At 38.9% G+C, this 15012-nt stretch overlaps 1 protein-coding gene across 2 annotated transcripts in view; it reads right to left on the bottom strand.

The window, feature by feature from the left end:
- Positions 1-15012, bottom strand: part of AGO3 (argonaute RISC catalytic component 3) — a 41911-nt gene that overhangs the window by 11398 nt on the left and 15501 nt on the right. For both annotated transcript variants that reach the window (XM_080381928.1, XM_080381929.1), the window contains exons 5-18: positions 13925-14061; positions 11183-11317; positions 8879-8966; positions 8586-8733; positions 8175-8294; positions 6787-6909; positions 6452-6585; positions 5811-5995; positions 5365-5524; positions 4084-4174; positions 3056-3250; positions 2573-2707; positions 1840-1941; positions 301-500 (exon numbers count right to left, since the gene is read on the bottom strand). In XM_080381928.1, the coding sequence (XP_080238054.1) occupies positions 301-500; positions 1840-1941; positions 2573-2707; positions 3056-3250; positions 4084-4174; positions 5365-5524; positions 5811-5995; positions 6452-6585; positions 6787-6909; positions 8175-8294; positions 8586-8733; positions 8879-8966; positions 11183-11317; positions 13925-14061 (1953 nt within the window). The remainder of the gene's footprint in view (positions 1-300; positions 501-1839; positions 1942-2572; positions 2708-3055; positions 3251-4083; positions 4175-5364; positions 5525-5810; positions 5996-6451; positions 6586-6786; positions 6910-8174; positions 8295-8585; positions 8734-8878; positions 8967-11182; positions 11318-13924; positions 14062-15012) is intronic.

Genomic DNA, 15012 nt, shown 5'->3' with positions numbered 1-15012 from the left:
AATTCTAAAGCAAGAAAGTAAAAGTGTGGCTCGATTCCCTCAGACCACGTCAAATTTATAACAGAATACTTTATTAAACCTAATTCTTTTAATTTGAGTGTTACTCAGCAGAATCCACCAACTCACTCTTGTCTGAAACTGAGCAGCAGCTGTCAGGAATGATTCTCTTGAGACTAGTCCCAGAGTTAGCAAAAATCAACTGCAAAACGAGCAGTAATTATCTATAGTCAGATGGCTTTATGCCTGCCAATGGAGCAAAGACCAATGGGGACCGAAATTTAAGCACAAATTTTCATTTACCTGTCATGTTCTTTGTCCACAAGATGGTATCGTGCTCTGAATGCTACCAGGTGAGCATAATACGCTGGTGCGGGTATAGAAACTGATCGTGTACAGCGCACATATGTGTGGCAGAGCTGGTAAGTCAGCAGCTGAAGTTCATCTGCAGTAAAACAGTTATCATCCCACAAAACATGATAGTGTGAGGGACGGCTGGTACCCTAAGAAGAAGGGAACATCAATTCACTTATCTGGCTTTTCCACAATCAAGTCAGATTTTTCAGTTCAGAAAGGGCCAGACTATCTCGTCTGAACACCTACATAACAGCAGCCAAAGAAAATTCAGTCTTATTCATCTCTAAACACACTTGGGGCTGACATAAGACTACTAAAATTTACATGATTATGTTACTTTAATTATTCCTGCTTGGAAAAAACCCACATGCCTTCTAGATAACCCTCAACAATCAAAATCTGCTCTCAACATGACTAAACCATGATTATATTACCTCTTAACTACCTTCAATTAAAACTGTTTCTCACTGAGAAGCATTTCTCAGAGAAATAACTGCTGCTTTTAACTCTTTCGCATTCCTCGGCACCCTAACTTGAAGTACAAACACCAGAAACAGTTCCAGTATTTCGGAGGTTACCTATAGAGCTTCCTTACTCCCACACAATGTCATCTTTCCTACAGGTTCAATGGTTGCACTGCTCTTTGGCATTATGCTGAATCAGATTTTTACATGTCACTCGTGTCAAGATTCCCCCCAGACACACACTTTCACCACCAGTACTTTAACGCTTCCTTTACAGATCATGAACAAGTACTGACCACTGAGTATGGTTCTTGGGAACTCTTAAGAGAACTGGAAACCAGTCGTAACATTTTGTTTAGGTTGGGTGGGCATGTTTTCTTTTCCAGTTTTGAATCATCGCAGTGTTTTTTATTCAGGTGTTCAAAATTACTTTTCCACACTTAAATCTCTAACATGTGACAATATGGTCAGACTCAAATGATAAAAATGTAAAGAGTTCATTTCCCTCCATTTTTTAAACATTCTGATACACTTTTTGTCATTAAGTTGACTCTCCACTGTATTGTTGGCAATACCACCACCTTGTTGGATTTAATTTCCACAGCCTGTAACTTATTAGTTTGCATACAGTCAACAACAAAAAAAAAAACAAACAAACAAAAAAAAAAAATCAAACATTGCCTTCAGTCTTATAAACTGTTTACATTTGAAGATTTGATTCAATGCAAGTTTCATTGTGGCTATAAATCAGAGAAGTAGCAAGTTTTACCTTCAGAAATAACAAAGGCACAAAATAAAGTGACCTCTACAATAAACTTTAAAAAGCATCACTTACCACCAATGCAAGTTTAAAGATGTAGCAGAGACCACCTCTTAAGCTAAAATACTATTGGTCCCACAGTAACGTGGGATCTCAGACAAAATGACATTTCCGTATAAAGTAATTTGAACACAAGTGTTACAAAACGGAGAGAAAAACCGTGCTCTAAATTCACACTTGCCTACAAAAAAGAAATTGTACCTGTATTCCAGCATGGCTACAGAGGTAAAAATCAAACTCATATGGATGTGTAATGTCTGTATCTACAGTTGTTCCAGCTGGAATATTGCCACTTCGTCCAACCTAGAAAAAAGGTTTTGTTAAGAAGTGCAGCTAACAACTGTCTATACATTTCAACTGTAATTACAAATACAAGATTCTAATTCAACACATGCAAGGTTTCACCGAATGAACTGCCTCAGTCCTGCTTGGAATGTGTCAATACAGCAGCCTAGGATCTTTGACAAGGATACTGTATCGCTCTACCATCTCAACACGGCACAGTGCACCTACAGCACTTTTAAGAACTTTGAATCTCAGAAAGACAGAAGAGCTGCACATACATTGGTATTTAGAATTTTCAGCTTGAGTTTGGATCGACTCAGAAAAGACAAGTTAAAGCTTCCATAATTTTGTGTTTTCTTCCATTACAACAGTTGTAGACTTGGTCCTAGTTAGTTACATGGATGTTTGCTATAGTTCACTGACAAAGACTAGAACCAATGTGCAACAAGACAAAGCCTGATGGGGACCATTTTTGTTTCTAAACATACTTAAGGTCAATGATTTCCAATTTGGGGCCACATTTTGTGCTTATCAATTCAACATCTTCCCTTAATGACAGAGAAGCCCATGCTAGTACTTTCTCACGGAGCGCAAGTGCTTGACATCAAGCTTTCCACACAAGGCTTCTATAAGAGAGGGCAACGATTACCCTTTCTGTTCTGTCAGCACAGAACAAACGTGTATGATGTCGCTTCTGCACCACAATATAGGTTATTCCAGGCTGGTAATCCTTCTCCAAACTGATGCAGGCTTCTCTAATAGCTAGCAGTTCATAATACAAAACCTACAAGCACAAGAACAGAATAGTTTAGGTTTTCCTTCCACTGTATCCTACACACGACACATAATAAATGGTTTGTAGTTAAAATCAAGTGCAACTTTGCTACACAACTAGTCGTCTTTGGAAGTACTTAGAAAGATATTATTTCCCAATTCTAAGACCTGTCCTTCCCAGACAGGAAACAAGTTACAGCTTTTCTTACCCAACCAACATGCTTAAGAAATTCTGTCCTTATGTCTCAATGATTTTGTGGCATCTTGGTGTAAAATGTAAGCAACTCCAACAGTACAGCTACTCCCATATGAGAACTGGAATTACACAGTCCTTCAAAAAACCCACATGTGAACCAACCTGTCGAAACTGTCCTTCAGAGACCCCGTCCCTGTAGAAGATGATACGTGTGGGCTTGAACCGTGTTGACTTGTAGAACTGGATGAGAAGTTCTCTCACCATGGAGGCTAGATCTTGGATGATCTCCTGCCGGGGTCGCTGAACTCTCACTGTGGCACAGTATCGGCTTGGATGAGCATCCATACTACCTACAACCTTCAGCGGAAGAGTACATGAGTAAAGGCTTCAAGAACAAATAATAATAATAAAAAAATAAAACAGCAAAAAAGGCAAGAGGAGCCATTTTCAAATAAAAGATGCTTATGTTAAACCAACAATCACAGTAACATTTTTAACTGGAACTTCTAGTAGGTACAGGTTTAACACCTTTTGAAAAGGGTACAGAACTTGCCCTCCAAGCACGCCGAAATGCATCTGCAGAATTGGAGTCTTCCCCTCTGTTGACAGCACGCTAATGCATATTCTTATAATCCAGACACAGACTTTTCTTTGAAGCTTTCTCACTTTCACTTCAGTTTGCATATAGTTACTTTAAACAAGGACAGTTTCTGTAACTACAATCAATGCTAAGTAAAATACTAAGGGGACAACATAGGAAGGGATTGATCAAGCATCCAACCTTGATCTCCCGGACTGTACCAACACAAGAGGCAAGTAGTATCAAAAACACTCCTGCCAAACCAGGCCTTTAACTACTTTTTGCCTTTAAAAATACAAATATGTTATTAACTAACACAACAAAGCTGCGTTACTTCCTTTACAGTATTTTTTTTCAGAAATGTTATTTACCAGGACTGCCATTTTACTTTGATTTAAACATTCAGAAGCTAAGAAAAACCCACTGCCTGCTACTTCAGATTAGATTACTTCAGTTCTTTTAAATTTATCATTAATAATACCGGACATGTGTACAAAGAACTGGGACAAGCCCTGAAACATATTTGAGACACAGACATAGTCCATGAGTTGCATTATTATTCTAACATTTACCAAAGATAAAAAAACAATCCTAATTTCATAAAACTTACAGCAGCGATGGAAGGCTTCTTTCCATCTCCAGCAGGAGGGTGAGTGACATCAGCTCCCAAAAAGATCACTGGCTGCTGGAACACAGAAGGTCTTCAAAAAGAAAAAAGTGCTAAGTCACACTTGTAGATGAACAGTTGGCGCAAGGTTATTGCTCAATATGAGGTTTTGTTTCAATTTCAGCTAAGCTGCACAGAGATGCCTTCTTATCAGGTACTCAGCCAAGCCTAAACAATGAAATCTTTGTGCACAAGATGTGAATTTTGAAACCACCCCAGCAGTTGTTCCAAAATACACTGCCATTTAACTGTGGTGTGATTCTAGTGGAGAAAAGCCACAGAGCTACACCTGAATGGTACAGACTGCTTCTTACGGAAACCATCATTCTACAGGATGATTACACTAACGCTCGGAGGTCAGCTAAGCATGACTTTGGTACTGCATCAGCCATGCAACAAATGACTGGGTGCAGCAGCGCACACATTCTGGCTTACACAATTTAAGCAGCAGGATGGTCACCCAATGCCTTGAAAATGTTCTTCCACACAGTACTGTTTCGCATTTAAACTTTGGTTCCAAGCTCTCAGGAAAGAATTCTTAAGACTTATACTCCAAAAGTTTTTCTGGCTTCTACCTTGCATTATACATATTTCCACTCAAAAAATAGATACGCTTTAGTAAAGGTCAGAGTCAATGCTAATTTCTAGTCTTCAGGACCAAAAGACTTGTGCTTCTCTACAATGACCCATGTCAGAAAGAAGGGAGCACACGTGGGCTGGACTTCTCAAACCTTCCCACTGAAGGCACCACAGCAGTTGGAGCACACATTCAAATAAGAACACAGAGAACAGTCACACAAGGAACAAGCATGAGCTGAATTACTCAGCCTGTTATAGCAAGAGAAGATGCCTCTAGTATTCTTTTACCCTTATTCACAACAGCACATTGGTATGCCCAACAGTTACATTCTGTGATGTGTTGTATGCTCTTAAACCTGCAAAAACTGCTGATTACATTCATATTTCAACACCTCTAGATCTGCAGTTTCTCTTTAAATGTTTAATACTGAACAAACATTTGAAAAGAATCTTGGCTTAAGACTCATAAGCCAACAATCACTCTGAGTCCATGCTAGAAGAAATTTAATTCTACCTCAAACATCACGTACTATTACCAGAAGAATATTTCAAATTAAAAATTTGCCACCATTAAATTTTGGATGCTAAGTAGGAAATGTAACCGCATCTGCTAAAACCCAAATCAGTCTCCACAAAGCATCTTACCGTTGATGAGGTACAAGGATGTTGTTGATTCCTCCTAGTTTAACATTAATCTTCAGGCACAGATTTGATAGGGTCTGCGGAGATGTTTTAATGACATTCTTGACTTGAACGCACTGTGTGGCCATTCCCAACAGCGTATCTCCCACACGCTTCACCTCCGCTAAGAAGCAAATATTAGGATACAACTTCAATCCATTTGAAAGTATTTTGCTGTATTTTGATCTTAGCTTAAGTCACGATAATCTAAGTATGTACATACCCTGCAAAATAACTTCCAAATTATCTCCATGCTCAGCCCTATTTACAATTCATTTTAGCTTCAGACACAAAACATTGGTTTCTAATGCCTAAAGGATAGGCCTAAAGAATTTAGTAACATATGTTGGGTGGCAAATTTCTCAGAACGATACTTGACCACATGGGTAAAGACAGAGGTATTCCCTTACCATACACGGGTGTTTTCCCTGGCAGGATGACAATGATGAGCTGAAGCCCCGAATAGGTGTTCTTGAGGTGTCGAAACATGGGCTCCACACTGTCTGCACCCTGGGCGTATTTACAGAAGCAGGGCTGGCCTTGGATCGGCATCCCCGCATCCTTGGAGATCTTGCGCAGCTGGTCTGTGAAACCCCTAAAGATGAGAAGTTTTTTGAATTTTCACAGCAGCAACAGCACACAACCACCAAGACAGAATAGAAGAACTGTGTTACTCAAACTATTCCAAATAGCTTTTCAAAGCAGCATTTTAAAAATGTTCATTATATGGAGGCTGTACAACTTTGGAACATGACAGAACAAGCAGGGGGAAAAAATCTCACATTTAGACACCTTTAGTAGTTCATTCAAGATGCTAGAAGGAACTATTCACAAAGCAGCAATGTCACAGGATCAAAACCCACAGTGTACTCAGACACAGTGTCTTGACTGTAGCTTCCAGCAAGGAAGCAAACCAGCTTGGATTCTCTCCCTAACATCTTAAGATGATTAAAACCAGGTAACACACTCATTAGAAGCCCTACTTTCATGTTTTCACTAAGATGGCTTCATTAAGAGAACAGTCTGAAGCCTGAACCACAACATGCCTTACTTCAATATTTCTTCTCTGCATTGTCTCTGTGTTGCAAAGCAAGCTATAGCCCACATTTTGATCTCAACACCAGTGTGAAACTGCTTCCCTCGCATGTCCCATACTCCATGGCTCGGGGTTGCCACTGTTCGATTCTGCAGAAATAAAAGCAACAGATGTTCAAGTGATTGAAAAAAAGTCTATGCTATTTTCAGTTTCAAGATAACAAAAAGAAATTTACCATTCAAACTCCATGATCCCTGCATTGCACAATGCAACTGAACTGACTAAAATAGTCAATGTGCATGGAAAATCACTCTTCAAAACAGAAACAAAAGACAATGCAAAAACCTGACCCGTCCTCCATACTGCAACATGGGAGCTGGAAGCACACGCCCCGTCACATGGGCCATCTCATCCCGGACTTTGAACTGGAACTCTTGAACAAATGGATCTGCATCATAATTTGCACTTCTCACCTATAAGAATAAGTTTTTTTTTTCCATGTTACAGAAGTATTTCGTTATAATTCATATAACAGAAGACTAACAGGAATGTTGCAGAAGTGTTCTACAACAATTCCCCTTGTAATTGAAAAAAGTTCAGATTTAACTGCTCAACACTACCAACCTATCCCCAGTGAAAACAATTAATACCACATGATATATTAGATATTTTTTGTTCCCTTAGTTACTCAAGTGCTTATTTGTAGTATGCTCATTCAATAACATTTTATTTGCTTTTTGATCTATCCTGTGAGTATTGTCCTTCAGAGACAAGCAAACCCAAGATTAAACAAATCAGTTCATTTTATTACTGCACATTCATGTCTTCTGGATTTTCCAAACAGCCTTATTTTAATCACAAAATTTTGGCTAACTTGTCGGCTCAAAACCCAGACTGTTTCAATAAGAGTTATCTGTGTAAGAGTATTCAACTAAAAATACTTCAAGTCAGAAAAAACACTGATGTTTAGAGTGTCTGGATTCAGTGCCAAGAAGATACTGGAATTATCAGATGAAAACATTTTGTGTGTACTAAAGCAAGCAGTCAAAACGTCTCAAGTAGAAGACGGAGGTTCAGGGCACCTAGACTCCTTCTTCTACCCTGTTATAGATTCCTTGTATGATTCTCGATGCAAGTTGCTCCAGTTTCTACTTCATTTTAAACAGGCACTGAAAATAGCAACGCTACCATCTTCAAACTATTACCAAAAAACAATGGGAAATTTTCAAGACCCAAGTCTTCAGTCTAGCTCATGATTTTCAAAGTATTCAGTACCACTACAAATATGTCCTATAACAATAACAACAATAAAAAAGAAGTATGGCTTTCAAACATCAATAGGAATCAGAAAAGTACCTAGAACAAAATCTTACTTTCATGAGTTTGGGTATTAAAATCCAAGTCCATTTCTCAAATTTTTTTTTTAAAACCCTGAGGGTCCACTACAGTAAAACAGTGAACTATTAGTCCAGAGTAGTTCTGATACCTACTTGGAATTAATTGTAAAGATTGTAACACACAAGAGCCCATACTGCTGGACTCATGCTATTGTTGCAAGCTATTTTAAATAAATACTGTTAAAAAAAGTATTTTTTTGAATTAAAATCTATCAAGTTAAAGGGCTAGAAAGAAAGAATTGAAAGATTAGATTGGTCACAAGACGTTTGTGTGTTAATGTAATCTAGTCCAGTGTTATTTAGTGAGCAGTATCACACCCAAGTGAAATTAAAGAACTAACCAATCTGCTTATTTCCTCCTGCCTATCTGGAGCAGATCTCGCTGTGGCCTTTATCATAGTTGATGTCTGATTGTCCGTTAGCTTCTTGATACACCGCTGGCCAGCTACAATATTACATACCTTAAAGGAAAATCAGAAGCGTCAATACACCATAGGAGTAATGAGAAACATCCCAACATACCGTGCACACACAATACTATGCTATCACTATAAAACACACCCCCGGTGTGTTTAAGTAACCAGATATTCTTTCTCAGAGCTCTAAACTTTAAAGCACTAGATAGTGAGATAAAAGGATAATGAACATGTAAATATGTAAACGTGGCTGTACTGCAAAGTCCACTGCATAACCTTTTGCAAAATGATACAGCCTACCAATAGCGAGCTGATTTATCAGATTAAGTTCCTTACTTCTAAAGGCAGGTAGGTGTGTTTCTGTTCTTGTCCCACTTGTAGGCAAGGAAGATGAGGGTATTTCAGCTGGAGGTTGTATTTCTCTCTGAAATACTGTGCTACTGTTCTCTCCACAGTCTGGCCATTTTCTAACTGTAAAGGAAAGCTGAAAAGACATACATTTTATTAATATGTACAGAAATCTTCGTTGGCAACTATACCCCCCCCCCAAATTAATAAAATATTAGGTCCTGTTACACATTCAGTGTTAAGTTATCACACAGTTTATGCTCGGACAAAAAGCATCTTACGTTTGATGACTTGCAGGTCTTCTTGTTACATTACAAACACGGTATTTCCTTCTCATCGTTCCACAGTGAGTGACTTCTACCTTTAGACCTGCATAAAAGTACCAAAACCCCGCAATGTCATAACTACACAAAGATTTGCACAGGAGACACAAGGTTTCCTATAACAGAACATGTTCGAATCGAACAGCTTTGATCGTCAGTGTCAAACAGCACCACGTAAGAAATTATTCTCCTCCGAAGATTTTCTTTCATTATAACTTGATTTCTGACTAATCAGGTTATTACCCTCATGTGTAATAATGTGTAATATTTAATGTTCAATGTGATCTTAATTTCTTGTAGCAGTTTCATTTAACAGGCATGTGACTAACCTCAGACACAGATGGCTGTTTTCACCATATTTTTTTTCTCATTCTCAATGCTGTATACCTCTGAAAACCAGCAGTTCCAATATAATTTAAAAGGGTAAACCCAGATCTCTACCTCATTGTTCATTTCCCCCCCCCAGCTTTGTGCCCGCATTCAGCCTGTAATTTTAATTTCCCTGACCCAGTTTAACATTAGATTTCGAGCAGCTGAAGATCTTGTCTAAAAGCACCCAGCCTGTACACCAGAGGCTCACCAGACCTGACTCTCTATCCACAACAACGATAGCAACAATGGCAGCTTCAAGAGGCTTTCAGTGGCTCTTAACTGCGCAGGCACTGGCAGTACTGTATGTACAGAGCAAACTCAACATCTGCTGGAAGTACTGAGCTTATCACACAAGTGCTGCGTAGCATCGACATGCTGTTCTGTCTTTCCCCACCCCCACAGAAGGCAGTTGAAAACAGAGCCTTGGTACCCAAAAAGATTCAACCCACAGCCTACTAGCAAAGGCTTTTGAGAAAGGAGTTGGATGACTTGTCCTGTTGAATCCTGTGGATGGTAGACCACAGACTGAATCCCCCACACCCGATCAGGTCCCTAAGCACCAGGCAGCAGATACTGTGTTTAGTTTAATAGGGACAGACATCCCAAAGAAGTGTCAACTGTACTTCATTGATTCCCAACAACACTAATTGCAACCTTAACATCAGTATTACTTAGAGGATGGTATAATCAAAAAATAAACTACCAGTGCCCAAATAGACCATTAAGAGAAAACACAAAGAAATAACTATGAATCACTGTGGCCAGGCAGAAAAGGGTTGTGAATACAGAAATATCTGGAACCCATTCACCGCTTTGTCATTAATCTGCAACAACACTACAGAAGGCACTACCCTCCCACAGAGCTGCTCACAGACTGCCAATTCTTCAGTGCAGGGTTTGTTTCACTATACGTGATCATATCTTGGCTGGAGTTCCCAGATACTACAGTAGTAAACCCAAATACTGACAGCCAAGGTAACCTTTCAGTATCTTCTGACTATGGTAACAAAGTGTCTGAGGCATCCAAGATCAAGCAGAGACAGCTTTCCACTCTCCAGTTACCCGTCTTCCAGAATGAAGACTGATAGATAGATGTGAAAAGAAGGCATGTTAGGACTACTACAAAATAACTCCTTTAAGCTTTTTTCCCCTAATGACTATTCTATGAACACATCTGTCCACGACTACAGTTCAAATTTATTTTTGCTATCCTGTATTTCAAGAACGTCTAATCTTGCATCAATTAATGCAAGCATTTAAGAGCAAAGCTGAGCTCTTTCAAGGCTTCTCTCTCTGCAAATTAAGACTGGAAAGAAAGAATATGGGAAAACACAAAGCAATGTAGCATATATGGAGTGAAACTACTCAAACCAGCAGCTTATGCAATTCCTTTGGAATGGAATTTGGCCTTCAGCTGCAAGTTAGCAAGTGGTATTTGTTTTTCCATAAGGCACTCAGTTATTACAAGTCACTGCAACAGCATACTTTCAAAGAATCAATGATGTTAGCTTTGAAATCAATTTTCACTTTGCCTCAGTGTTAAAACAGCGGGAGACCTACAGCACGACACCACGATGGCCTCAGTGACCCTTGCTTACAAAAGGTTAGTCATCCAGCGAGGCATCTTACCTCTGTCCAGGCAATAAACAACATACTTTCTCTTTCCCTCTTTAAGCCACTGGGAACACACTTCATTTTTTATCTTTCATTTCTGTAGAGCTGCATTGTTTCATTCAGGACTAGAACTACAAACAGGGCATACTGCAATTCTCTTGGCAATTCCAGGGCCCTGCTGATGCATGCTAACAAGGAGGACTCCAGTTAAAAACCAGTCCCTTAGAATTCGCTTGGTTGCATTACCTGGGACAGAACAGATACATTTCTACTCACCCTTTATCTCTTTGGTGAATTTTACCCGATGAGAATCAGTCAGAGGTCTTGGTTGTTCATCAATATTATGAATGTCAAGAACTTCACACATAAACTGAATTACAGGTTGTGCTTTGTAGAAGGCAGTGGCAGAAACTAAAAAGAGCAAAACATTAAGTGTAAAAAAACCCAATAAAAAATGTTGTGGAGCAGTATATAAATGAATGTATTTTACAATTTCATGTAACCCTCAAGCAAATGCTGTGCAGCACACTTTTTAAAAAAACAGATTAGCAAGCCTTGCAATAACTAAGTATACAAAAGCCAGCGTAGGGCCCAGTGACACATCAGCCCTCAGCACAGGCACCCTGCAACTACTTTGCATTTCGGTGTTTTGAAAGGGGGTTTCCCCAGATAATGTTTATTTCTAGAGAGCTGTAACGTTCCAGGGAGACATCCTCTTTAGACTCTGTATGGAGCTACAGAGACAGTATTAATCAATCTCTACTGCAGACGTTTTAACATGAAAACCTAGGATTATTCAATATGCAATATGGTTTTGTCAGTCATGGGATCTGCTCAATTACTGAAATGATATTTGGTAGAAACATGAGCGCTATTTTGACTCTACGCAAATTCTGTTGGTGTAGTGGCGAGTACAACCCTTGATCTACCAAAATCTCGTACCCTCCCAGCATACTAATGACACAATTACATTAAGTGACAATATACTCTTATTAACCAGGACAGTTGGCTCACTCCACAGAAGGATGGCCATAAACAATCTGCTTGATGAAGTTATAAGCAACCGAAACAATATCTTTTAGTAACAAAGGTGAAGTGCCGTAGATATAGCTCAGACGCAAGCAAACTACTCCATACATTTAAAACTTTAAATGGCAATAGAAAAGTAATAATTGATGAGCATTTTATTAGTTTTCCGGATCTTGTGTACCAAAACCACCACATCTCTGTGCTAATACAACGAAACATTCTTCAGACATGTGTCACTTCAGCAAGCTGCCAACTTCACATGATGCAGTCCGGCCAACGCCTCCGGATGTCGATTACTGAATGAACACAAATAGCTGACACCCCCAGTGACTGGCAGCATGCAGTTTATCTCCCACAGCAACACAAGCGACAGAAAACCACAGATTTTTGCAGAGAACCTGGTACAAGTTCAACAACTAAACCAAAAAATCAAGCAATAAGATTGGAACATAATCTTCACAGCCTCAAACCATGACAAAGCGATTGCTCCATAAACCACAGCTTACAAAGTAAGATTCACATTCACAGGAAGGACTGAAAAATTTCTACTGCCAGAGTTACTAGCACGCTTTCTAATGCTGATTAGAAAAACTTGTTTCATAGAAAGCAATGGTGCAGTAAGTCATAAACTGATGTAAATTAACTACAGTTCAGGTAGCACAAGAGTATTATCTCAGCACCTAGCATATAGATACTAGTACTGGTTATCTCTCAGACAGGTAAGATATTTACATTTTCAAACAACAGCTACACCATAACTGCTGCCTGAAAGGCAATTTTACAAGAACAAACTCGTCTGAAGTCACATAAGTATCATTCACTATTTAGGTAGACAAGAACACATGGACTTGCAAATTTTCAGCATGAAAGCTTAGTATCGTCTGCAACATTTTATTATTTCCAAGACAGATGCTAATCACAACCTGACTTAAGAGTGCTTAACCTAGTGCAAAAAAAGACAAGACTATTTACCACCTTGGTTTTATAAAGCATTTCAAACAGTGAGAACAGAATGTGAACTAAGAGAAAACTTCAGGCAGCACCTGCATCTCAAACACTGACAATTTTTCAATAGGGGTTTAACAACTAAAACAGAGTGCTTATAGAACCAGGGAGTCCAACACATGCACCAGCTGATCTCAGTTGCATTCATCTGGGACTTAATAAAAAGTGGTACAAAGCAGATCTGATTTTGCATAAGAAAGCCCATCTCAATTAGCCCTATTCACAAAAGTGTTTGTGACATATTTTTACAGAGTTTTCTTGGAAGTACTGAATAACATCCGCTGTGGACAGCTGCATGGAGACACACCTTAAGCAATTTGCCTCTATCACTATGGATGTAACAAGCTATGCTAGGATTTTCCTTCCTATATAGGATTTTTTTTTTAATATGGCAGGTAAATTTCTGCCCAAACACTGACATGATGACAAATCCAGAAAAACCTAGGACTTCTAGGTAACCTTTGCCATATAGGTCTGGTCTGAACTGGCTGAACAGGAAGCCAATGTATGCATACATACACTTCGTTATTACAATCACACTCTCCTATTATCATCACAACTTTTGCAGTAGGTTGACTTCACAGTTAATGTTGTTTTTCATAAGGATATTACAAGAGACAACTACTAAATCTTCAAACTGAGAAATGAGACACAAGTATTTTTCAGCTGAAAACCCCTTGCATGCAACACAAAGTCAACACAAACACAAAAACCCAAAAGAAAGTAGTCTTATTCTGATATAAATGCCAGCAAAATACCCTCAAGCTACTTTGACTCTTTATTATTTACAATATGAATTAAGAAATCAGTGCAAAAGACTGCTTCTGGTTACTAAATCCCTCTGTACAGATGACACCAAAAGTTATCACCACACAGAAACATGGTACCACAAACTCAAACAAAATGACCGAATGGCAAGGTCACTTTTATTCTTAGAGGAATGTTTGGTATTATCTTTATTGTTAACCCTGAATCCCAACTTACCATCGATATTGAGCATCATCTTCCACATGGCAGGCCGAACAGACTGATGGAATCCAAACCAGACCTCCCTACCCCCACCCAAGGGGTGATCATACCCTTCTGGAGCTGAGAAAAAGGAGCGGCCCACAGGGGTATACCTAGTGGAAAAGATGACCACATATTTATGCTATTGCTTTCCACACAAAAAATTCTATAATAAAGACAGTAACAGAGCGTTATTATTTTTTGGAATGTTGTGCACCTGGAATCTGTGCCTAGAACCAAGTTTAAACAGTACACTCTGAATGCTTCTGTCCCCATTGCAGTGTTTTCAAATTTAGACAAAACATTTACACAAATTTCACATTTTAGCAACCACTTTCAGTTTCTACAACAAATCAAGAACCCTTTCTGATCTTCCACATCAAGCAAGTATAATCTCCATCACAGCAGATTTGGTACAACAGCATTGTATATACTGGACTGACCTTCAAATATCATTTTGCATGTTTTACTAGGGAACGTTTGAACACAACGTACACTGAGAGAAGTAATAACTATGGTGGAAACAAAGAACTAGAGGAATTCACATTTCTCAGGCAGAAAACAACTGCTCATGAACATCCACACCTCCTCACATTTGTAATGGACAGGCATTAGTACAGTAGTTAACATCTTTCATGCTTCCTTAGGATCCAGGGTAGCTGAGGAACACGGACTTCCATAAAAAAAATAAAGCTTGTGGTTTTAAGTCCGTTACACCCAATGAAAAACTGTAGTGCAAAACCATTCTACTGTCTAAAGCCAGCACTCAAACTTTAAAAGCAACTTTCATTGACCAAATAAAGAAAAAATAATTTGGTTTCTTCTGCTTCAGGGTTCTGAGATAAAGAATAGACTTTATTAGGACAGGTATCTAGCACCCATCAATGAGTGAAAAAGGCCCGTGCTTTTAGACTGTCACTGCTGCCAAGTGCATGAGACTTGGCTCAACTTAAGCCGAAACCATGAAAGCAGTGCTACAGCATACTACAATCTCTCAGTATTTCAATTAAGGCCTATTATACATGTCTGCTGTTTCTTGATCTTTTCAAAGAAATCCATCACCT

The sequence above is a fragment of the Falco punctatus genome (genome assembly GCF_963210335.1).
Source record: "Falco punctatus genome assembly, chromosome: 3".
In the NCBI taxonomy this organism is placed as follows: Eukaryota; Metazoa; Chordata; class Aves; order Falconiformes; family Falconidae; genus Falco; species Falco punctatus.
The sequence above is the reverse complement of the archived record's forward strand: the minus strand, read 5'-3'. Positions and strand labels throughout refer to the sequence as shown.